The sequence below is a fragment of the Bos mutus genome, chromosome 3 (assembly GCF_027580195.1).
Source record: "Bos mutus isolate GX-2022 chromosome 3, NWIPB_WYAK_1.1, whole genome shotgun sequence".
In the NCBI taxonomy this organism is placed as follows: Eukaryota; Metazoa; Chordata; class Mammalia; order Artiodactyla; family Bovidae; genus Bos; species Bos mutus.
Window position 1 is genome coordinate 13,621,530 of NC_091619.1, and position 24,766 is coordinate 13,646,295.

At 46.5% G+C, this 24,766-nt stretch overlaps 1 protein-coding gene across 2 annotated transcripts; it reads right to left on the reverse strand.

The window, feature by feature from the left end:
* Positions 1-2,276: 2,276 nt before the first annotated feature.
* On the reverse strand, positions 2,277-24,427 carry GJA5 (gap junction protein alpha 5). 2 transcript variants are annotated; one of them, XR_011463514.1, is made up of 3 exons: positions 24,270-24,427; positions 3,428-9,956; positions 2,277-3,332 (listed from the first exon to the last, which is right to left on the reverse strand). XR_011463514.1 is itself a non-coding variant. In XM_014479056.2 (2 exons), the coding sequence occupies exon 2, from the start codon at positions 9,922-9,924 to the stop codon at positions 8,845-8,847; it is 1,080 nt and encodes a 359-aa protein (XP_014334542.1). In that variant the 5' UTR covers positions 9,925-9,956; positions 24,270-24,427; the 3' UTR covers positions 2,277-8,844. The 2 variants fall into 2 exon arrangements, 1 of the variants encoding a protein (XP_014334542.1); XM_014479056.2 differs by having other exon boundaries at positions 2,277-9,956.
* Positions 24,428-24,766: the final 339 nt, after the last annotated feature.

Consider the following 24,766-nt stretch of genomic DNA (forward strand, 5'->3'; position numbering starts at 1 on the left):
ATGGGCTTCTGTCTCCACTATTCAGAGGTGTACCCTGTGTTTGCACTGATGACCCCCCACTTCCAGTTGTCCATGCACCAGTGTAGGTGCTGAGCAGAGCTCTACCACTGGGTCGGTAGGGCACCCTGGAGTGGGGTCAGATGCACCTTGGGTGGCTGATCAGCACCCTGGCAACTGAAATAAGAGACAGTTAAGGCTGACAAGGGGCTCCCATAGTGGCTCAGTTGGTAAAGAATCTGCCCGCAAATCAGGAGACTGCCTGCAGGAAACCTGGATTTAGTCCATGGCTCAGGAAGATCCCTTGGAGAAGGAAATGGCAACCTACTCCAGTATTCTTGCTTGTGAAATACCACAGACACAGGAGCCTGGTGGGCCACAGTCCATGGGGTCATGAGAGTCAGACGACTTAGCGACTAAACCACCACCACCAAGGCTGATAGGATCTGAACTGATACGTAAAAGGGGTCTAATATACCCATTACCCTCTCCTGGAATTAATTTTGTTGAATAAATAAATAAATGTTCACAGAGAGCTGAAACCTCTTAGTTATCTCAGGCATCCTTCTCCTACCACTATTCCCACTTCATTCCTCACCAGCCACCAAGTCCCATTGGTTGAGGCTCTGTCTGTGGCCCCTCACTTCATCCCCAGATCAAAAGGGGATGGATGGTCAGCCTCGATGTTCTTCCCTCCACAGCCCACTGGCCTTAATTGACTTCAAGAACAGCATTGATCACCCCGCTCCCCAGATGCCCAAAGAAACTCAGAGCTCCTTATCACCTACAAGGTGAAAGGCACACTTTCAAGAATCCTCTTACCCCTTGCCCTCATCTTCCCCCTCAAAGTTCCCTTCTGGGCCCCTCCCAGCTCCTGGAACATTGCATTCTATTTCTTCCCACTAGAAAGTCTTCTCTACATAGTAAAATCTTATTCATCTTGCACACCCAAGTTCAAGGGGCACCTATTTGGTGATTCTTTTCCTGAGCTCTCCCTCTCCCGAGGTCCCCTCCTTTCTCTGAGAACTACACTGCTGCTTTCCTCTCATTTACCATACTGTGCTTCTGCCCTGTGCTTTAGCGTCATTCTCCTCTCCCACTAGGTCTGAGCATCTGAGGGCAGGCTTCTCTCCCACTGATAACCTTCTAAATCATCCAAACAGTGTCTGGTGGTCCATGGCCCTGATCTGACGTGGAGCGGGCACTGTCCACACCCACCACACCGAGGGTGCGGGTCATGCCTCCCACGCTCCCTCAGAAGCTCAGCAATTTCCAGAGACACAGCTGGCAGACCATCCACCGTCACGTAGTCGGCAGCCCAGACCCTGGGGTGGGTGCCTCCTGCTTAGTCTTATTCCATTTAAGGGTGGCAGTCAGAGCCCAAACAAAGAAAAATGTTCCCAGGCATGAGAACTGCGGAAATGAAGAGAGGCAGCTCCTGGCAGCTGCCCCAGGGAGACACCAAATTTAGCCCAAAGGTTGAATATAAATATAATTTAAATGTTTTAATTACAAAAATAACATAACGTTAAAATACTTTAGAAAATAAGGAGAATTAAAGCACCCCTACAGATCCACCATACCGGCATGACTGTTTTCATTTCTGTTCTTTTCAGGCCTTTGTTCTTATAAATACCTATTTTACACGTTACAGCATAAGTACAATTTTGTGTGTTGCCTTTGTACTAAAAATATATATGATAAGCTGGGTTTCTCTGGTGGCTCAGATGGTAAAGATTCCGCCTGCAATGTGGCAGACCCGGGTTCGATTCCTGGGTCAGGAAGATCCCCTGCAGAAGGGCATGGCAACCCATTCCAGTATTCTTGTCTGGAGAATCCCATGGACAGAAGAGCCTCACGGGCTACAGTCCTTAAGGTTGTAAAGAGTTGGACATGACTAAGCGACTAACACTGAGTGAAGCCCACTGTAGACTGAGAGATGAGTGTTTGTATCAGAGTTCTGCCACCTACAAGCTGTGCAGGTTATTGCATCTTTCTGTTTCCTTATCTGTAAAGTGGAGTCAACTGATCTCATAGGATTATTGTAAGGGGAAAATCATCATTCATGAAATCTCAGCACAGAGCCAATGAAAGAGTTAGAGTTCAACAACTGCAAACTTGTTATGTGATTATTACCAAAATATGTGAGGTTCTTTTTTTTTAAATTGACTTGTCCCTAGCCAACGACACCCTACAGTTTTTTACACTGGGTTTCAAATGCGTAATTTTACCTCAAATATTTGCAAGTTTAAATCCCTCCAAGTTATATTTCAGCTTAATTTTTTTCTTTCTCCAATCTTTATTTTTTTCCTAATATGCATATATTTTATTGAAGTATAGAAGACTTACAATATTTCAGGTGTACAGTAAGGTGATTCAGTTATACACATGCACGTATATTATTTTTCAGATTATTTTCCACTATAAGTTATTACAAGATATTGACTCCAGTTTCCTGTGCTATACAGTAAACTTTTGTTGCTTGTTGCATATCTGTTTTTTAAAATTAAAAATCTAGCATTCTATTCATACTAAGTCAAACAAGTGGAGTCAAAATGTCATAAATCTTTTAGTTAGGCAAAATTCATAAGTTTTCTAAAATACATATGTTATACATACTATTTATATGTATGTATACAAAAGCTTTTCTACTGTGCTTGATAAAGGCTTGAGAAAAAATACCAAAAGAAAAAGAAGAGATGAAGAAATTAGAAAACATAAACTAAATGAAATGGGAACATTGAATATGAAATAGAAAAGGTAAAACAAACTACATACAAGTAAAAGAGCCTCATATAATCCAGTTGTTTTTAAACATGGCTACTCATTAGAAACAATGAGAGAAATTCTTTTCTCCAAGGCTCCAGATATGGTTCTAACATTTTAGCTCATTTGAAGAGGAGTCCCAGGAAGGCATAAGACAATTCCACCAGCCCTGAATGTCCCCTGTTGCTGGAACAGCAGCGATTGCCTGAATGGTTGAGCAATGGCCAGGATACAGTGCCCAGGGCAATACCGTCTCCAGTATGCGTTCACGCATGGCTCTCAGCTTGTCTCTGAGGAAACTGTTGTTAGCAAGTAAATGTGCCTACCCTGTCACACAAAGGTCTTGAATTAGGGTAATGGAAAAGTCAGCGGGGTTGAAGGGACAGAGGGGACTTAAGACTTGTGTCCAGGCACAACTTCCCCAGTGCTATGCTGGCCTTACATGCAGGTGAAGGAAGTAGATGCCAACTTGGGGCGATTTCAGACCAGTGCTAAGTTCCGTGCCAAAAATCATCTCCCCGTCCACCACCATGCTTGATGGGGAATCTGGAAGTCTCAATCGGTCATTCCTACGGTTTAAGATTTCAAAGGCATCTATTAAATCATACATATTACTGGCAATGACTTTATCAACACCTTAGTAATTCTGATAATGGGCACCCACCTTGTACTCTGTCCAAGACACTGGCCTGGTGCTCCGCCTAGTGATCCAGCCCCGAGGATGAAGCTCTGCTTTGCCCATGTCAACTCCCTCCTCTGAGTCTGGAGGTCTAGTTCCAAGTCCAGATCCAGTGGAGAGATGTCCCCAGCATGCCTGTCTGCCTGGTGTCTTGCACGACTCCTGTAGCCTGGCTTCCCTGCAGATGTGCTACCCTCCCTCTCACTTCCCCTTCTCTGTGCACTCGATGTTTTGCTGTTTTGATTCCTGTGATGCCAAGGCTCCTCTGGACCACGCCTTGCTGGCTCCTTCCCAGCCCCTCCAAACACAGTCTTGCGCCCACCAGCTTCTGTGGCCTCTAGGGAACAGGCCTAGTTTAGCAGGCCCCAAGTGTGTTACAAGAATTGATATTGGTGGAAATAATAGTTGTAGCATCAAACGGAGCTTTCTAGAATGTTAACAACATATATTTAATTAAGACCTTTTATATGTTCCTTTTGCTTCTTTGAGTAAAAAGACTTCTCTGTCCCTTGAGGCTTGGTTGTGTTTTGCAGCAGTTGGTGCCGAACAGTCTTGCTTTAGGTGCTATCCAGTTGCTGTGTGAATTCTGTGTCTTTCAAAAATGTTGGATCAGATTGCAGTCAGGGACAGCTGGATTCTGGGGTTTCCTGGAAGTAATTTAGTTTCCCCTACCTGGGTTCTTGTCCTACTCATCACTGACTGGCTTCTTCTCAGCTGTCAGATCTCAGCCTCGACATTACCTCCTCAGAAAGGACCTTCTGCCCATCCTATCTGATAGCTATATGGACTATATGAGGATCTTTTACTTGTATCCAGTTTGTTTCACTTTTTTCTATTTCATATTCACTCTTCCCATTTCATTTAGTTTATGTTTTCTAATTTCTTAGAAATTAGAAACTTCCCCACTTTTATTAGCTCCCCACACCCACCCCCACCCAGTCTGTTTATTTCTAGGCACTTATCACAATTTGTAATTATTTTGTTCACTTGCTTATTTGAGGGAGTCTTCCCCCACTAGGTTGTAAGCTCCAAAAGGAGGGAACCATGTCTATTTTGTAAAACTGTATTCCTAAAGCCCAAAAGAGTGCCAGCTCAAAGTAGATACTCAATGAGTATTTGTTGAATTCAAGTTTTCCTCTTTTCCAATTGAAATGACAGTAAAAAACTATAGACCATACCCATCTCTGATGATCATCAGGTGGCCACTGAGGATAAACCATCGATTCTATTCTATTTAAAAAGCTGTCATTTGTAAATTCGTTTGTTCACCATATGGACAGTAAGGGCCAATACATGGATGGGCGGCAGGGGCTTCCAGCATGTACTGGGGACTGGGAAGTGGCAGCTTATCTTTGGCTTCCTTCTCCAGCCTCGCTCCACTCTTCATTTCCACATCATGAAAGCCAATCTTCAAGACATCTGCCAAGTGCCTAGTGCTCTTTTGTTTTTCCCTCTGCTATCAAAGTTTGCTATCAAGAAGAAACCTGGAAAAACTCATTCATACTACAATTCTTCATAAGAGTGTTACTAGCACTAACCACATCAATACTTCAGCCATATGAATGAAACACTAGTGGTCTTAACTGGCACTGGAGGAAGGAAAGTAAGGAAAGGGGCCTGGAGGGACCTACAACCGAGGTGTGTTCATTATATTATGCTCAGCTTACCTCTTTAGTGGTGAACATTTAGAGGCAGAAAGGAAGTAAAATGAGAATAGATACGTGAGGCTGAAATCCTACTCCCTATAAAATAAGTCCCTTGGCTTTTGAAGTCTTGGTGTAACATAAACTGTCAAATGTTAACAGCCATGTTTATAAAACCATGAGATTCACTATTTTTTTTTCCCTAGGAGAAAAAAATGGATCCCAGGTGCTTTTTCCAGCTGAACTGCTCAGGTACTTCTGGGCTGAGCACCTTACCTTTGGACAGGTGCCAGGTACACAGTTGACTCTCAACAGTGGTGTTGCGAGATGTGTTCTACGAGCTCTTTGCAACCCCTCTTTAAAAGAGCTTCCCTGCCCTGATAGACCAGTTGGTAGTTCAGATAATACTTGTTTGCTTTTTCCCAGCCTTTGGTTCTTTGTCTAGGAAATGGCACCCATTTGCTGGTGAGGGACTGGGTGATCCCTGGACTTTTTTTTTTTTTTTTTAGCACGAAGCATTTTCCTCTTTCAAAGAGATGTGATCCCAATCAAAGAGGCCAGTGAGAAGATGAACACTATCAGGGAACCTTCCTGGAACTCAGCTTCCAAGTGTAAAATGGGGATGGTGGTGGTGGTTTAGTCGTTAAGTCATGTCCAACTCTTGTGACGCCATGGACTGTAGCCTACCATGCTCCTCTGTTCATGGGATTTCTCAGGCAAGGATGCTGGAGTGGGTTGCCATTTCCTTTTCCAGGGGATTTTTCCCAACCCAGGGATTGAGCCCGAGTCTCCTACTTTGCAGGTGGATTCTTTACCACTGAGCCACCTGGAAAGCCCAGTATCAGGCCTATTTCACTTTCGGGCTTCCCTGGTGGCTCAGTGGTGAAGAATCCACCTGCAAAGTAGGAGACTCGGGTTCTCGGGCCCATTTCACAGGCTTCCCTGGTGGCTCAGATGGTAAAGACTCTACCTGCAATGCAGGAAATCTGGGTTCAATCGCTGGGTTGGGAAGATTCCCTGGAGAAGGGAGTGGCTACCCACTCTAGTTATTCTTGCCTGGAGAATCTCATAGACAGAAGAACCTGGTGGGCTACAGTCCATGGGGTTGCAAAGAGTCGGACATGACTGAGCGACTTACACACACAGGCCTATTTCACAGAGTCATTTCTGAGGTCTTCACTTTCCTAAAACCTTAGCCACTCCTTAAGGCCAAGTCAGGTATCTCCTCCTCTAATGTAGCTTTTTTCATGTGGATCACTTCTTAGAGCCTTATAGGTCCTAGAATTGGTCATTAATGAATTTCTATTTCATTCTCTTTTGTTTCCTTTATGTAATTTAGTTTAACCATCTTAAGCAGACTGTGAGCTCCATAATGGCAAGTTCTGGAATCATTCCTGAACATCCCAGGTTTTCAAATTCTATGTAGTCAATATAATGGCAAAAATAATGAAGATAATAGCAATAATTGTAATTTAATGACAGACTATGATTTCCCAGGCACCCTGCTGAATTCTTTACAAACACTATCTCATTTAACAACCTGTGAGGTAGATATTACTAGGTTCAGTTTACAGATGAGGAAACCAAGCTTCAGGGATTAAGTAGCTTGCTGGAGTCCAGTTGTAAATCAGCAGCTGCAATTTTCACCCTAGCATGTGTGATTCCAAAGCCCTTTGCAATATTGATCAAGTGCTCCCCTCCCCTACCAAGTCTGCTACCTCTATCTTATAGTCATACCATGAAAGGGACACAAAGAAGAGATACATGGAGGGCCAGACTTTATTTGGACAAACTACACATATTATTTCCTTTTTCCTTCCTGAAAGCCCCTTCATGAAGGACTGATTTCATAGAATTTCTAACCCAAGAACACTTATTGCATAAAACAAACACCCTTGAGAGATAGTGGGAAAGATAGTCTTGTTTTGTTTTGGAGAGTCTTAATGCCAGTGCCAGACAATAGATTAAAAGGTGTTCCCTCCAGGGATCTGGGATAACCAATCATTCTTCCCTAAATGGCATCCCAGTCAGTTTCCTCCACCCCTCTGCCCACATCCTTCTCTCTCCCCACCAATAGCATTCAAGTCTCAGCAGAGGGGCCCAGAGATGGGCAGGTGGGGCAGAGGCTGAGCCTCCTTCTGAGCCTTCAACCTCCTCTATCCAGGCCTCTCAGGGCTATATCTTTAGGTTGATGACACTGAAAACAGTGAGTCTCAGCCCTCTGCCGGGCATCTAGAGGAAAGCAGGAAAACCCAAGTGTCTCTAAGATATTCTTTCCTTATTTCTGGACTCCCCTCCCCTTCATCCACTTTATCAGCATACACACACACAAACACACATGCATTTTAAAAAGTAATCATCTCCCTGTAAGTTTCAGCATCCAATTCTGAGCATCATTTATCTTCATCCAAAGTGGCAACCACCCATTATGGACGGACTGAAGAGAGAAACCTGGCCAGTCCCTGGGGAGACACAGCTTTTCTGCCATCCCCACTGCTTTTGGCAGTTTCTTTGGGAGCACTGGGAAGACACAGGCATCTCTGTGCTCTTAAACAGGGCCCTGCCAAGAGAACTGGAGATTCCCTTACTGCTTTCATGCCCCTGCTAAATACTCCAGGGAAAGGGAAATCTGGGGGCCTCCATAGTTGTCATCACACCTCCTCTTGGCACTCGAAGTTGGCAGTCAGCAAGGGAAGCAAACAGGAGGGAAAAAGAGTTTTCCAGTATTTTCTCTCCTTTTTTATTTCTATCTTCACAACAGAATTATTCTTTTTCCCAAGGGGAATCTGAGAAGCACAATGTCCTCTTTGTTTTCATAAGACCTAGGGAAATTCCACTGGCCTCCATGGCTGGTGAACTGGTCAGGATTCAAGAGAGGACAATGGCTTCTTGGGCATTCTGGTCAATAAGGTGTTTAGGGGAGCACTCGAGGGACTGCCAAAGGGGGAATGGAAGGGATGGTGTCTATCATCAGCTTGAACTGTAAAAGAGCTGCAGGATGCCAGGTGGTGGCAGGAATTCCAGTGGAATTGTGTGTACAGTGACTCCCCGGGAGAGCTTTCCAGCCCCAGGGGCTGGTTGCACACCCTGGCAGAAGGAAAGGCTGCAATATCACCAAGGTGAGACATTTGCCAGAGGTGCATACCAAGGCACTTGTAAAGTTGAGCTTGCTGGTTGAGTTCCAAGGACTTCTTTTTAAGTAAGACTGGGCAGAGGGAGGGGCAGCCAAGGGCCACCATGGCAACCTCACCACCATTCCAAGGTATGGTCCAAGAGACAACACACAAGAGCACATCGGAGGCATGTTTCCTGACTCATGCTCATTGTTGGATTGGGAACTTTGGGCTCTTTCTTGCCAGAGGAAGGGTGTTCAGATCAAGGAAGTCAGAAGGACCTAGAGAATCCATCAGCTGTGTGGCTGTTGTGTAGAGTCATCCTACCCCTCTGGCTATCCCTCCCAGGCCAGATTTGCTATGATCCCCTCCCTTCTTCCATCCCATTCACAGAGTAATCTGAAAGGCTTCATTGAGGATTCTGGGTGGATGATGGGGAAGAGACAGCAGCCTGGACAGATAGCTATGTCTCTGACCGCATCCACAAAGACCTGCTAACATCTTCTGGGAAGAATGAGCAATGCCATTGAGACCCAGAGTCCAAAAATAGCATAGCAGTGGTGAGAATGAAAGAGATGGGGTCAGAAAGGACATGCCTTCCCTCTCTGAGTTCCTCTGTTCCCATCTGGTTCTCCCACACTGGAGGTCACACCGACAGGTCATCTGACCTGGCCTTGCTACTGGCCTTGCTGAGACGGCGCTTGTCACTCTGGTAGCCGTGGGGGAGGCTGGGTCCTGGGGAGCCTTCATTGGGTACCTCGGGCTTCTGGGCATAACGGATGTGAATAAAGCCTTCTCTCGGAATCTGCTCCTGACTTCGCACCTGCTCCGTGGCCAGGTTATCTGTGTTCTGCTGGGAGGCCATCTTGTTACTGAATGGACTGAAGAATTTCCCCCCAGGGCCATTCTCCAGGCACTGATTGAAGTCAGGGGGTGGTGTGCAGCTCTGGACTCTGCCGGCCGAGGGACCAGGAAGCTGGCACTCACCCACGCCTGGCTGGGACTTGACATATCGCTGCCTAATCTTTTTCCAGCCCAGGTGGTAAAGTTCAGCAAGACTGAGGAAAAGGGACAGTCCGGCCACCGCCAGCATAAAGACAATGAAGACATTCTTTTCCGTGGGCCGGGACACATAGCAGTTGACGGGGTGGGGACAGGGACTCCTGCGGCAGACATGCAGGGTGTCCAGGAAGACCCCATAGAGGAGGTACTGGCCCACAATGAAGGCCACCTCCATGGTGGTGCGGATCAGGATGCTGCAGACGTAGGTGTTGAGTAGACTGCCCTGGAGGGCAATCCTTCCATTCACTTCTTCCCAGCAGGACAGCTCTGTCTTCTCGGCCACCGGGTACTCGTAGGAGCCAGCGGCCCGAGCCTCTTTGGCCCTCTCCGCCTCCCGGAGCAGCTTCCGCTTCTCCTGCACGCGCACCATGTGCACGGCGTGGCCCAGGTACACCAGCGAGGGCGTGGAGACGAAGATGACCTGCAGCACCCAGTATCGAATGTGGGAGATGGGGAAGGCTTGGTCATAGCAGACGTTCTCGCAACCAGGTTGCATCGTATCACAGAGGAAATCAGCCTGCTCATCGCCCCAGGATGACTCGGCAGCCGTGCCCAGCACCAGCATGCGGAATATGAAGAGGACTGTGAGCCAGACCTTGCCGATCACCGTGGAATGCTTGTGTACTTCCTCCAGAAACTCTCCCAGGAAGCTCCAGTCACCCATCTTGGCTCAGCAGAAGACAGGGGCCAAGACTCCTGCCAAGGGGCAGAGAGAAAAACAGAGGGATGGTTCTGCGGATGTCTGAGAAGTCCGATCATGTCCTGTGATTCCACTGACCCAAACCAATGCGTTCCTTAAGAAAGGCAACTTAAAAATCAGATTCACCTGAAAGGCTCTCCTTCTCCCCCATGCCCAGCAAAAATGAAAGAGAAGACTCAAAGGACTCCTGATTGCAAGATTAGAGTATGATTCCCATACTTTAATGGATCTAGAAATCAACTGAGATGTGTGTTAAAATGTGTGTGGATCCTGTGCTTTTACCTCCAGAGATTCTACTCTGGGAGGTCTGGGTTGGCCCCCGAGGGAATCTTGATTTGCAGCAAGCAGCCTCAGTTATTCTGATGCAGATATTCAAGGACCTCACCTGTGAAATATTGGAGTAGTGTAGGACAGGAATCTGCAAGTGTGACTCTGGACTTTTGCCTCACTGAGTCTGTTTCCTTGTCTGTAAAATGGGAATAGCTACACCAGAGGATTTGAGGGTTAAATGAGATGAGGTATGTGATATGCTGAAAATCATAGCTCACATGTTCCATATGGTTGAATGGCTGTTGGGTAAAGAATATTTTTCTGACTTCAACAGGTAGAACTAGGTGGTAGAGAAAAAAGAGGGTGGGAGTAGCAAATTTGGCTCCTCAGGAAGCATTTTCTAGCAATCGGAGCCTTGCAGCATGGGTCAGATCTTCTGGGAGGTGGCAAAGGTGGCTCAGATGGTAAAGAATCTGCTGGCAATGTGGGAGACCTGGATTTGATCCCAGAGTTAGGAAGGTCCCCTGGAGGAGAGAATGGTATCCCACTCCAGTACTCTTGCCTGGAGAATCCCCATGGACAGAGGATCCTGGGGGTGGTGGGGGTGGGGGGGGTGGCGGCTATAGTCCATGGGGTCGCAAAGAGTTGGACCTGACTGGGCAACTAAGCACAGCAGCACAAAGAAGACATTCAGAGGTTTCTCAGGTTCCCCCAGCTGGTGAGCAGCTGCTAGTGCTGATCTACTCCTCACTGCAGTGCAACCATTCCAGCTGTGCCTTTCAGCTTGTCCTTCTGCATACAGAAGGCATCCACCCCCAGACCTGCCCACCTTACATTCAGAATAAATGCCCCAAACCTCTAAGTCTCACCTAGAACCTTCCCTCATAGGTCCTGGCATATTTCATCAGCCTCATTTCCTGCTGGTCCCCAGCATGCCAGTTCCTGAAAGATTCTTGAATGCCTTCCTCCCAACCACCTCCTACATGTTTCCTCACCCCTAGCTGAATCCTATATACTCTTCAAAACTGAACCCAGTCATTGCTTCTCCAGCCCTCCCTGGGTTCCTCACGCTGAATATCTTCAGCTCTGCAGTGACCCTGGGGATACTCAGTCCTCTCCTAACATCTTGTGATCCTCTTTCTGTCTATGTTCTTCCAGTAGGAGCTCCTTGAGAACAACACTTGCCTTTTCCTCTGTACCATCATCACCTAGCCCAGAGTGGGGGCTTAGTAAATCTTAGTTGAATGAATGAAGGAGCGGGTGGCAGGCACTGATGTTTCCTACTCATGGCAAACCAATCCCCTATTCTTTGCCTGTGTCCATTAGCAGGATAAGAAGGTCAGCTATCACTTTCTCAGCCTTCATTGCAGTTAGTTTTGCTCTGTGAGGTGAGGTGGGGAGGGTCTAATGTGGAGGGAGTGCTCTAGAAAATGTTTTCCATCCCCCAGTAAACAGAGAGAGCCTCCCTTGAAGTCCTCTTCACCCCCACGACTGCCTGTGGACAGGTTGTGTGAGTCAAGATGCCTGAAGCTGCCCAGTGAATCTCAGAAATGCAACCAGTGCCCCAAGGCTTCTGAATCAACTCTTGACTCTTCTATGTCCAGAATTTTTACTTGATGAGCAATAAATGTTCGTATGGCTTAAGCCTTTAATCAACCAGTCCTAATGAAAAAAAAAAAAGGAGGGAGTTGAAGATAAATATTCCCCTCTTGGAATCTTAAAACCTCAGACTCTGATGGGACTTTAGAGGTTGTCAAGTTCAAACCTTAACCTTCACATCTTTGTTGCCAGCATGCCCCCTATCCTATCCCAGTTCCAATTCTTATGCATAAGAGGAAGGAAGAACAGGACCATATTTCATGGTCCAGGCTTTGGCTTCTGAGTTGATATCTTGACAGAGACCAGCCTCTTGGCTCTGTCTTCCCCCAGCACTCCACTCCCCAACCCTGAGAGTACACAGAGTCCCTGGGAATGAAAGGGTCCGTGAGTAAGCAGAAAGGACCTTATCTGTGTTCGCCTTCATATCAAAGACCCTTCCAAGTCTTGAGACCTCTCCTCTGGTTTGTGACCAGACATCTGCCCTTTTCCTCACATGATTAAGGGCCCCCTCCCAAAGTGGAAAATTGTGGCGCGTTTTTCCAAAAGGAAAATAGCTGATTAGATAAGAATTTGAATGGTCTACGATCCCTTCTGGGCGCGTGCACAGTGTTCAGCACCTTCGGGGTCATCAGCACACATGCAGAGGCCAGGATGTGGCGAGTGTCAGAGAGAAGGGAGGGAGAGAAGGGGAAAGAGAAGGATTAAAAAGAGGGAAAAGACGAGGGAGTGGTGGAAATGGGGGGAAAGAGACTGTAACAGTTCAGGGAAGTCCGTTTGGGGGTTAGTTAAGTGGAGTTCAAATCCTTGTGAGTATCTGCTGAGCTTGGAGAAGTTACTGGATCTATGTCTCAATTTCCTCCCATGCAAAATGGATATACTGTTATTTAGCTCATCAAGTATTATGAGGGGATACATAAAAAGCACTTCACACAGCACTCAGAATATAAGAACCAAATAAAAGGCAGCCATTTCTAGCAAGGAAAGTGGTGGGGAAAGACAAAAATAAAAGAAAGTGGAAGGTGGAGAGATGTGAATTATCAAGCAGAAGAGAGAAACAGGGAGAAGGGCAGAAAGCCAGAGAGAAAGAGAAAGGTTAATGAAAAAGAAACGGAACAGATGTATATTCTTCCAGGGCAAGTTTTTCAAACTCTCCTCCATCCCTGAAGACTTTTCCCTTGATCTTCTGGCACTGTCATTCATTCCTTGCAAGTCCCCAAGGATGTATAAAAATAGTTCAAGGCAAAGAATGTGATGCTTTGGTCTGGTCTGCCAGGAGGCTTGCCTGCTGACTCCCTCACTTGTGGTCCAAGGGGTCCCACCTGGAAGAGGTAAAGCACAGGTACCAGAAAGGAAAGCAGTCTTGATAGAATATCAGAAAGACAATCTTTGCTGTTGTTGTTTAGTCACTAAGTCGTGTCCGACTCTTTTGCAACCCCATGGACTGTAGCCTGTCAGGCTCCTCTGTCCACTGGATTTCCCAGGCAAGAATAAGGAAATGGGTTGCCATTTCCTTCTCCAGGGGATCTTCGTGACCCAGGGATCAAACCCACGTCTCCTGCACTGGCAGGTGGGTTCTTTACCCCTGAGCCTCTGGGGAAGCCTCATTGGGAGAGAACAACAGAAACTAACTAACTGAGGAGGTGTGGACTGAGGCAGACCGGGAGCCCTGGTGGCAGCATATAGGGTGAAACACCTCTCATCTGTAACTTCTTGGATGACTCAGACAAGGTCAGAGAAACTTCACATTGCTGTTATGTACAAGCTGCTCAGCTTATAATAGGAAAGTTCCCTGGCTAAAGTCAATTTCCTGAATCCTCTGGGTGTCTTTGGGCCCCTTACAACCTCAGCCAAAGAAACTTGTAGATGAGATACTCATTGAGTTTTCTGGGTGAATAGCACACAATATACTTTGTAGATTATTATCTATTTCTTGGCAGGAAGTGTGTTAGGAGGGCAAAGGAAGCTGCCCATGCCATGAATAAACCTATCAAATACAAATGGTAGTATACGCCACTGCTTTGTCTGTGATCTTCACTAGCTTCCTGCTGTTTATAAAGTTCAAACTATTTAACTTGCTCTTGAGACCCTCCACAGTGTGTGTATGCTCAGTCGTGTCCAACTCTTTGCGACCCCACGGACTGTAACCCACCAGGTTCCTCTGTCCATGGGATTTCCCAGGCAAGAATATTGGAGGGGGTTGCCATTTCCTACTCCAGGGTATCTTTCCGACTGAGGGGTTGAACCTGAGTCTCTTGTGTCTCTTGCATCTCTTGCATTGGCAGGCGGATTCTTTACCTACTTCGCTACCTGGGAAGCCCTCCCCATCCTATCTATTTCTGCTGTTCCCCTCACATACTCAATACTTAAGCTACACAACTCCCCACACACATATTCATGACCCACAATTTCTCATCTCTTTATCTTTTTTCCTATATAGCTGTATTGTTTTATTTTTAATTTTTATTGGAGTATAGTTGCTCTACAATGTTGTGTTAGACTCTGCTATCATACAGAGTAAAGTCAGAAAGAGAAAAACAAATGCCATATATTAATGCATATATGTTGAATCTAGGAAAACGGTACAGACAAATCTATTTGCAAAGCAGAAATAGAGACACAGATGTAGAGAACAAACATAAAGACATCAAGAGGGGGGAAAGTGTGGGTGGGGTGAATTGGGAGATTGGGACTGACACATATGCACTATTGGTACTATAAATAAAATCGATAACTAATGACAATCTACTGTATGGCATAGAGAACTCTACTTAATGCTCTGTGGTGATCTAAATGGGAAAATCACCTCTTTATCTTGGCTTCTCATGTTCTCTTAGCCTATGATGTCCTTCCCTTTCCGTCATTCATTTAATACATTTATTGAATGCTTACCAGTTACCAGGCATCATTCAGTGAGGACAACACTGAAGATACAGCAACTAAAAAGACAAGCGTCCCTGCCTTTACTGAGCTGAACTGCCTTTATTTTCCTTCATTAAGGAGAGAGAATAAACGCATAATTGCAATAAAGCACAATGTGTGTTAACATTAGGGAAATACAGGGGCCTGGGGCTCAGTGGTGAAGAATCCTCCTGCCACAGCAGGAGACTTGGGTTTGATCCCTGGATCAGGAAGATCCCTTGGAGAAGGAAATGGCAACCCACAGCAGTATTCTTGCTTGGGAAATCATGTGGACAGAGGAGCCTGGTGGGCTACAGTCCACAGTCACAAAGAGTTGGACATGACTTAGAGACTAAGCAACAGCAGGGATGGAAACATAAGACGGGAGGTTGACTCCGGCTCAGGTGGGGCCTGGGCCCTTCGTAGAGCCCTGGATAGTTGAAGTCTACAGCCCTTTGCAACTGATATGAGTTCTGAAGCCCCCAAGGCAAAAAGAGATAGTCCCTAGAACCTGGACAAGAACATCCCAACCCCAAACATTCTTTATTCCAAGAATTTCCATGTCCTCTTTCAATGTGTCACATCGTGGGACAAAGCAAAACTTTTGGAGAAGTAATTAGGGAACTTGTTTGGTAATAGTAATGTGGTGCTTGGATAAGACGGAAAGGGCCAAAGGAAGGTTTCTGTGCAAAGTGAGCATCATTTTACTCCTTTACTTCATGTATTACATGATTAGGAATAAAATTCAGTGTCTAGTTCCCAATCCAGCACTCCTCCTTATGTTGGCACCTAGGCTGCCCTACACAGCCAATGTTTTTAAAGAAAACCAATTTAGAGCAGCCCAAATTAACCTAAACTCATAGTCAGCACCTCTTTCTCTGCCCCACCATTCTGAGTGGAAATGGAGACATTGTCTCAAATTGACCTCAGCCCTCTTTGGTATCGCCTGAACTCTGAAGATGCTAAATTACCATCTAGCAGTCGGGATATACTCCCACACTGGCCTATATGCTGCCTTATCCTTGTTCTCCAAAAACTTCTTGTCTTTCAGCTAACTTGCACTATGTGTCTGCTATTATTCTCGGCACTGAAATAATACCTCAGAGGTACCAGGCCTGGCAAAGACTAGGCAGTCAATATCTGTTGAATTAATAAACAGATCAGGGGACTTCCCTGGTGGTCTGGTGGTTACAACTCCACGCTCCCATCGTAAGGGGCACAGGTTTGCTCCCTGGTTAGAGAACTAAAATTCCACATGCTGCACAGCCCAGCTAGCCAAACAAGCAAAAACCCAGATTAGACATGATTCCTGCCCTCAAGGATTTAACAGCTTCCCCTATGAGATGGGTAGTAGACTTCTCAAAGTGAATACTTAGTATTTTTATTGCATTAGGTTTTCTTATTCGGTGCATAATAAATGTTTTCTTAATGATTGGGGGAAGAATGTTTGATCTAGTAATAAAGTTGCATTACCTCTGACACAGCCCCCAAATGGAGTGGGGGACGTGAGACCCTTCCGTTGGTAGTCATCCTGCTCACTGCAGTCCTTTAGTCATGACTGCAGCACGAACTAGGCAAGCTGCAGGTGACAAGTGCCACCCAGCACATAGCAGAAACTGCACCTTCGTCTCTCCTGCTCAGAAGGTGTGTTGCAAGTGAGTAAGAAGCTACTGTGAGGAGGCCTTGAAAATTCTCTTTCTTTTGTTGATTCTAGTTCTGTCCTCTGGAACAAACATATCAGTCCTTACAATATGTTATTTTTTAATTCATTAATTAATTTCTTTTTGGTTGTTTTGGGTCTTTGTTGCTGCATATGGGCTTTCTCTAGTTGTGGAGAATGGGGGCTATTGTCTAGCTGGGGTGCGAGGGCTTCTTACTGCGGTGGCTTTTCTTGTTGTGGAGCACAGGCTCTAGAGCGTGGGTTCAATGGTTGTGGCGCACGGGCTCAGTTGCTCTGCAGCATGTGGAATCCTTCCAGACCAGGTATCGAACTCAAATCCCCTGCATTGGCAGGCAGATTCTTATTGACAGTACCACCAGGGAAGTCTATGGTATACTGCTGCTGCTGCTGCTGCTGCTAAGTCGCTTCAGTCGTGTCCGACTCTGTGCGACCCCACAGACGGCAGCCCACCAGGCTCCCCCGCCCCTGGGATTCTCCAGGCAAGAACACTGGAGTGGGTTGCCATTTCCTTCTCCAATGCATGAAAGTGAAAAGGGAAAGTGAAGTCGCTCAGTCGTGTCCGACTCTTAGCGACCCTGTGGACGGCAGCCTACCAGGCTCCTCCATCCCTGGGATTTTCCAGGCAAGAGTACTGGAGTGGGGTGCCATTGCCTTCTCCACTATAGTATTTTACTTAACAACAAATTTGTGTCCCCACCTCAGGGGCTGGGGCTTGGGTTTAATTGTAAAACCTTGAGTTTCGCACACGTAATGAGAATTATTTGCTCTGCTGACTCTGTATCATCTCTCCAACTCAACCCTGAGTTGAGTTGTCCTTGAAGATAAACCCCATAATGATTCATCATTGGATCCTCCCCCTGAAATCTCTCTATTCTCTCTTTTCCCTTAGAGCTTAATATTGTGCCCTGAAGTTGATAGGCAGATTTGTGTACTTTTTAGAAACAACGGTGGATGAATGACAGCATTCAGGTCACTTAAAACACCTAATGCCAGTAGAGGCAGCTCCCTGGGAAGCCAACCTAGGGTCACCTGCACAGTTACTATGGTGACCGGGATACCAGGGAAAGAAGAGCCATGAGCCTTCCTTCTGCGCATGAGGGAGCCCTCCACTTAACTGAACAGGACTGAGTGTGTCTACAGCAAGAGACTTGGTCACCACGGACTATTCCTTCTCTGCCCCCTCCCCACAGATTACTGGGAAACTCATCCAAGTTTGTCAAAATTAGATTTTAAGATCACTCTGCAGAGTCTGTGTCTAATTCTGGACAATGACACATGTTCTGGATAGTATCTACCAGACCTCTGGTTCTCAATAAAGATTGTTATTCATAGTAATAATAACAATCCCCTGGGCCCATGTTATAATTTCGCTCACCATGCAGTGGAATGCGGCAAGGGCAGGGTTGATTTGCTTCCCAATGAAGAGAATTCTGTTGTAAAAAGACCCAAAGGGTGTCACTTACAGGATGCCTTAGATGCAGTCTCATGTCAGTGCAGCTCAGTTCAGAAAGTGTCCATGAGCCTCAGTGCTATGCCAGATATCAAAGGTGGCTTTATAAAGTGAAGTGTCAGCTGTAACCATCATCTCAGAGCTCTTGTGAAGCTTACTTATGATTGTACATTTTTCTAATTTTCCTTCACCCCCAATAGTTTCTCCTTAAAATAGACTTGTAGGGAGAATTACGGGAGAGAGTGCTCTTGATCCTCAGCCACCTCATTAATCTTTATTATCCTCGCAGATTCTCAGTTTCATTTGCTAGTTTACCCAGAGTTACACAAAAAGGTGAGAATAAAAAGAGAATCTAACACTCTTTGAGACCCTTCTATGTGCTAGATACTCTGCAAGTTTCTTGATATATATTTTCTCATTTGATTCTCACAGCAACCAGAGAAAGTAGGGACTGACCCTGTTCCCTTCTTACAGGCCTCAGTGGGGGTAGACTTGAGCAAGATCACTTGAGGGTGACTTGCTGGTAAGCGATGAAATTGGCATCAAAGCCAGCTCTTGTCTTTTCTGACAGCAGTGCTCCTGCCTTAAGAATCGTGCTAGATTCTAAATCACCTGAAGTTCCTTTCTTTGAAAATCCTTACTGGTCGAAGAGTGGCCTCTTTAACATAAGATAACTGCCACAGGGATGTTTGTGAAATAACTATGAGACTAGGGAGACTATTTGTACATAGTTGAGGGTAATTCTTACATTTAGAACTTTCATTCTTTTTTATTTAGGTTTGTGGTAGCTACTTCAGCCTCAGGGAAAGCAACTAGCTAGATTTATGATATACCTATGGCTATTGAGTTGGGTGGAGAAGGCAATGGCAACCCACTCCAGTACTCTTGCCTGGAAAACCCCATAGATGGAGGAATCCGGTGGGCTGCCGTCCATGGGGTCGCTAAGAGTCAGACATGACTGAGCGACTTCACTTTCACTTTTCACTTTCATGCATTGGAGAAGGAAATGGCAACCCACTCCAGTGTTCTTGCCTGGAGAATCCCAGGGACGGGGGAGCCTGGTGGGCTGCCATCCATGGGGTCGCACAGAGTCGGACACAACTGAAGCGACTTGGCAGCAGTAGCAGCAGCACTGAGTTGGGCAGTGTGGGCAACTTTCTCAGAATGAGAAGTCCAGGGGGCCTGCACCCCTGAATCTTAATCTCTAGAGAGGGGAGGAGGAGTTAGAGATGAGAGAGAGGGAGAAGGAGACAGATGGACGAGATTAAGTATCACTTTAGTTTTCCTTTTACTCCGGCCAAGGGCAGATAATTAACTCCTCTTTAAATTTAATTATTTGATTCTGGCAAGGACAGAGTGGGCCATTCAGAGATCCTGCTGGCTGACAGTTGTTTCAAAGCCAAGGAGGTAGAAGGGAGCAGGCAAAGTAGAGAAAGAGCATTATGCTAGGATAAGTAATCTTCTTAAAATGTTAGAAGACGTATTTACAAGGAATGGATGGGAGGGAATGGCAAATGGAGATATTGAATTACAAGGAAATATTGGGAGATCTTTATTATCCCAGAAGGGGTTGATTGATACTTATGTGGCTATTAATGAAAAATACATTTATGAAATGCTTTATTATTTCCAACATCTTGTCATCAATTCATAGTACAGTAGAGCTAAAAGGAATCTAGGAATCTAGGGATCAATCAAAATCAACCCCTTATGTCTCAACCCAAGATGAAGACCAGGGTCCAGGGAAGTTAAGTGGTAGTAATAACAGAAACCACTATCTGAGTGTTTTCCACGTGTGAAGCATTTTACAAGTCCACTTTCTAACTCTTACATTAGCCCTGCTAGGAAAGCAGTATTATCCCATTTTAGAGCTGAGAAAACTGAGACTCAGAGTTTAAAGAACTTGTACAGAGTCACACAAGTAGCAAATGCTGTGTAGGAGACTTGAACTTGGTCTACCTGACTTCAAAGCCTGCCTTTCTCTCTGTGCCTCTAAAAGGGAAAGAAAAGCAAAGAGGCCTTAGGACTGACAGGACTGACAGCTGGTGACAAAGCCATGACTGGAGCTCCAGTGTCTTAACTCCACAAGCAGGGCTTTCCCCACTTTCCCATAAGAGGCCCAGGGTTTTTCCTTTTAGCCTCTGGTTCATTGGCTGGCCATCCCTTGCATATGCTGTTCCTAGAATTGATGATCACATGGAGCCCTCAGCCCACAGTGGTCAGGATTCCCAGACTCCTCAGCATCTGCCACCGTTTGGCCAGAAATCACATATAGAAAGTTATTTCCTTTTTTAGCCAGTAAATGCCCTTGGCTGAGACACTGTCTACCGCTGGGTTCTCAGCTGGCCAAACAGCAGGCGCTGGAGTTCCATTGATGTCAGATTGCAACAAGAGCAATGGGAACAGAAATAGTTAGGTGGTAGGACTCATGCTTCCTCGGAAGAGTGGGATTCGAGCCTGCCTCCATCACTGTCTAGTAGTGTGACCTCTGGCAAGTCACATAACCTCTCAATTTCTTCCTCATTTGTAAAGAGGGCATGTTTCCTCATGGGGATTAAACAGTGTGTGAATAAGTGGAAACATCTAGAACCATAATAGGCACATAGTAGCCACTCAGTGATGTAGTTCCTTGTTTTCTGCCATTTCCAGTAAAAACTCCTCTCAAATATGACCCAGCGAGCCACCTTGACTCAGCATTTGACATGAGCAGGCCAGCTAGAGGGCCTCAGCAAGGACCGCCCCCATGTGCTACCACTTGGGGGAGGGTGACTGTCAGAGGTGAGGAAAACATGGGCAATGGGAAGGATATTAATTTAACTCTACATCAGTTATGTCATTCGGTTTAAAGAAGAGTGGTAGGAGGAGAGGAAGAGACGTGTAGAGATCCACTCCAATCATGCTCCATTTATACTCATCATTGGTCCAGCCTGCCTCCCAACTTTCCTTTAACTCAAGATTTTGGGTCTGGAGATGGACTCATGAGTCGATATTACAATGTGTGCTTCATGTAATTCCTTCTTTCTGAGGAGCTGCAGCACTTAGGAATCTAATCACCAATCCGAAGGCACATCCACAAGGATAGCTTTGAAGGTGACTCAGTTTTCCATGAAAGAGAAATAGGAGGTTGTGTACTCTGTGATCTGAGGGGAAGAGGCATCCTGACCCCTAACTACACCTGCACTTCCTAAAGTTCTGAATCACGGAGATGCGAGGTTGGATTCAGCTTCTAGAAGTCCTCTGTGGACAAGAGCCTCAGAAGACAGGTTTTTCTGGTTCCAGCTATTTGGTTGTGACTCCAGACAAGATCTTCCCTCTCCCTGAGCCTCAGTTCACTCATAGGTAAAACAAAGAGGTTGAGCTGGATGATTGTTTAGGCCCTTCCAGGTCTGTTAGAACATCAGGGGAATTTGTGACTTGCCCAGTTGTGATCATCTGGCAAATTAGTGGAAAGTCAAGAGGCAAATCCAGATTTTCTAATTCCCAACTTAGAGGTCAGCAAAAGTAGACCCAAAAAAAAAAAAAAAAATCTGTGGTCATAAAAACCAGGCAGTACCTTCAGAATTTCAAGTCATGGTGAGCCTTCACTATGGAAAGACCTTTGCTTAAAACGAGACTCAATTCAAGAGACTTGGACTGAGCACCAGGTGACCTGTATTCTCCTCTGTTGTTCTGTCATTCACTGAGCAGTTACTGCATGGTAGCCATTTAAAATACATCGTTTTATTTACTCTACATAAAACTTTACAAGGAAAGTATGTATTCACTTTGACAGATAAAGAAACTGAGGCTCAAAGACATTAAATCATTTCCCCAAGGTTTACACAGTTGAAATTCTAATCCAAATGTGATTCCTTTTGCCCTGCCCCTGAATTAGAGAAAATCTAAGATCTTTCTGTGTTATTTCAGTACCTCTGATTCTGAGGCCTCCTGACTCCCTTTCCTTATGAAGGTGAGTTGATTACTAAAGGCTGAATTTTTCTTGCCCATTGTTTGCTAATATGTCAGAAACAATTGATTCACACAGTGGCATCAAGCTGTCCCTTGCCAGGAACCAGAAACTTCTGGCTATTGAAAGGGAAGTCAGCTTATTTCCTATGAGCCCTGAAGCTTTCCTGAAAAAGTGGGCATCTCTCCCCTTCAGTCAATTCAGTCCTGGAGCCCAGACACAGAGAACTGCTGGACTCCAAGGTGGGTGAGATCTTTCCTGGGACAGATGACAAAGCCTGGGCCTTGGGTCTCCCTAACCCTGAGGACTGTGAGTCTTCTAGTTCCTGTCTGATTGATCCACACCGACAGGCTCCCTGCTCTGTTTTGACCAGCTGGTCCCAGAGGCGAGATCAGCCAGGACTCATGAGGCCAGGCTGCCCTGTGGTAGCTCTGCTGGCTGTGAGAGCCCAGAAGCCTCCACTGCGGGTGCCCCCAACCAGCTGGCGGAGATGAAGAGGAGCAGGTGGACAGTGGTGCCACTGCCAGGCAACAGGATTGTACAGATACTTACATGCAAGAAGCAGGGAGGTTTGGGGGGAAATGGAAACTCAGAAAACACAGCCAAGGATGGGAGGCAGAAGAGCCCGTAGTGTGAGTGAGCTGAGTATGGTGTTCTCCCAACTACACTGGCCCTGGCTCTCTCTGTTGTTTCCAACAATCATTTCCCTTTTCTGAGCCTTGTTTTCCTCACTTGCCAAAGGAAACCTAAGAGACCACTTCCAATTCTAAAGGCCTAGGACTTCAGGGCAGTATCTGGAGTCAGGGACAGGAGTGAGGCAGGTAATAGACAAGAACAATAACCGGTTTCAACAACGCAGCAAGAACATCTCTGGAATTCCAGGCAGTGGCCAAGCAGGGAACACGGTTGTGTTACTGCCATGGCTCTGTGAACGTCATGTGTCTGGGGAGGGGACGCCCCAGGATGCCAGTTTGGAAGCCAGGAAACTCATGTCCTGGTATGGTTTACTGTATGCCAGTGGTCTCTGGGGCTGCTCCTTGGCCGCCAGCAAGGGAGGAAAAGGCTTGGAGAGATAGCAGGGGGAGCAGGCTCTGAACAGCAATGGTGCCCTAGGGACGCTGGCTGGAGGGTGGCAGGTTCAGAGCTGTCCCTGGTGAGCGGCAAGTCAGGGGCTGGGCTGGGCTATGACTCTCAGGTCAGTGGGTGGAAGAGATAGAGGCCACTTGGCCTGATGATGTAAAAGTCAGGCTGGGATGCTTCTAAATACCAGCTTATGTCCCTAGCCATGAGCCTACCACCCCAGGCAGATGGAGGTGGCCTTGGTCTCTTCTCTGTCCAATGTCACTGGATCTCTCCCAGGTCGCCTGACTCCCTGCCTGGTGTCCTTTCTTGTCTCAGGCCAGTCAGACTCTGTGTGCCAGAGCTGTGTTCAGAAAACAGCTCGGTGAGATGCTGAGGAGTCAGAACCAGGAAGTCCTCCATTATGATGGGATATTGAGAGAAGGAATGAAGGAAAAACTGAGCCAAGGTGCAGTAAGGATGTCAAATCCTTTGTCGGGCTTCCCTTCTGTGGTGTTTCTGAGGTGCATTTGAGCTTAGGAATCTCAGCCTTGGACAATGTTACTGCTGACAGTAATGAGAGGGGTCCTGTTACTTCAAACCTTCCATCTTATAGCTGAGGAAAGTGAGGCCCAGAAGGGGAATTGTCTGGTCCAAGATCACAAGCCCCTCAGTGCAGTAGAAACCAGGTCTCTTGGCCCCCCGAGCCCCAGTTCCTTTACCACATGCTTGAAAGGGAGATGAAGGGGCCAACAGAAACCTTCCTGCCCTGTGCCCAGGAGGAAAGGAGACCGCCCATGGGTGCTTCTCTGGGGCTTTCTCTCTGGGTCTCACCAGCTTCTTTCCTCCAGCACGAGGGGCCAGATTGCTCACAATGTACAGCAGGGACATGATACTCCACAAGAAACCAGGCAGGGAATATTTTTAAACCATCCAACATGCCTTAGGGGGGAAAAAAAATCAAAACACTCTTCTAGATGCTGTGGAAACATTTCAAAAGATTCCAAGCCTAGAGGAAGCATCGTAAAATAGAGATCGTTTGAGTTTTTAAAGGGCCAATTCCAGTCTTCACAAAAGTTCCTGGAAATGGCCTGGTGTCCTGCTTAGAAGATGCCCCTGGAGCATGGAGACTCTGTGAGAGGTAGACAGATGGCAGAGGCCCTCCACTTGCGTTTCTACAGCTCCTTCTAAATCGAGTACGTGATTTATCTACTGCTTCCTAAGCCATCCTTTTTAATATACCCAGAGCTGACCATCACAGGGGCTGGTGGTGAGAGAGGTAGGAGAGAAACCCACAGGTGCAGAGAAAGAGCTTTGTTGTGATCAGCCTGTAATTCAAGACTTTCTCTCTGGCTCTTTCCCATCAATTGGTAGTTTTAGCTCTTAAAATCCAAGTTTACTCTTACCTTCTTCTCCTCCTCCTTCTGTCTGGAATTCCCGTAGGCTTCTTGGTTCTCTGGCCGCCTGTCCTCCGCTGCCCACTCTTCCTCGCTCTCCAGCCTGTCAGTCGCTCCTCTCCCACCCTCTTTTTAATCGCTATCTGTCACCCTCCCTCCGCCCACTTCTTCCTACTCTTTCTCTCTCCTCCCACTTCCCCCTCAGGATCTCTCCCTCCCCTCTCCCTTTTGTGCTCCTAGGATCTTTGCTTGTTTAAAAAGTTTTCTCCCCTTGACCTGCTTGCAGCCTTTCCACAAGGCGTTCTCCCCAGAAGGAGACTGAGCCCTCCCCCTCCCCCGGCCCTCCCCCTGTCATTGTTGCCACAGTCCTCGAGCTAGCCCTCTCTCCTTCAGGCTGGTTGTGCAATGGTGCTAGTCTTTGCCTGCCCACCCGCTGCTGAGCTGCTTTCCTGGGGCATCAATGGGAAAACCGGTACTACCCCAGAGATCCCTCTTCCCCATCCTTT

Coding starts and splice junctions, on each gene's coding strand:
- GJA5 (XM_014479056.2), bottom strand. CDS start 9,924: ATGGGTGACTGGAGCTTCCTGGGAGAGTTTCTGGAGGAAGTACACAAG.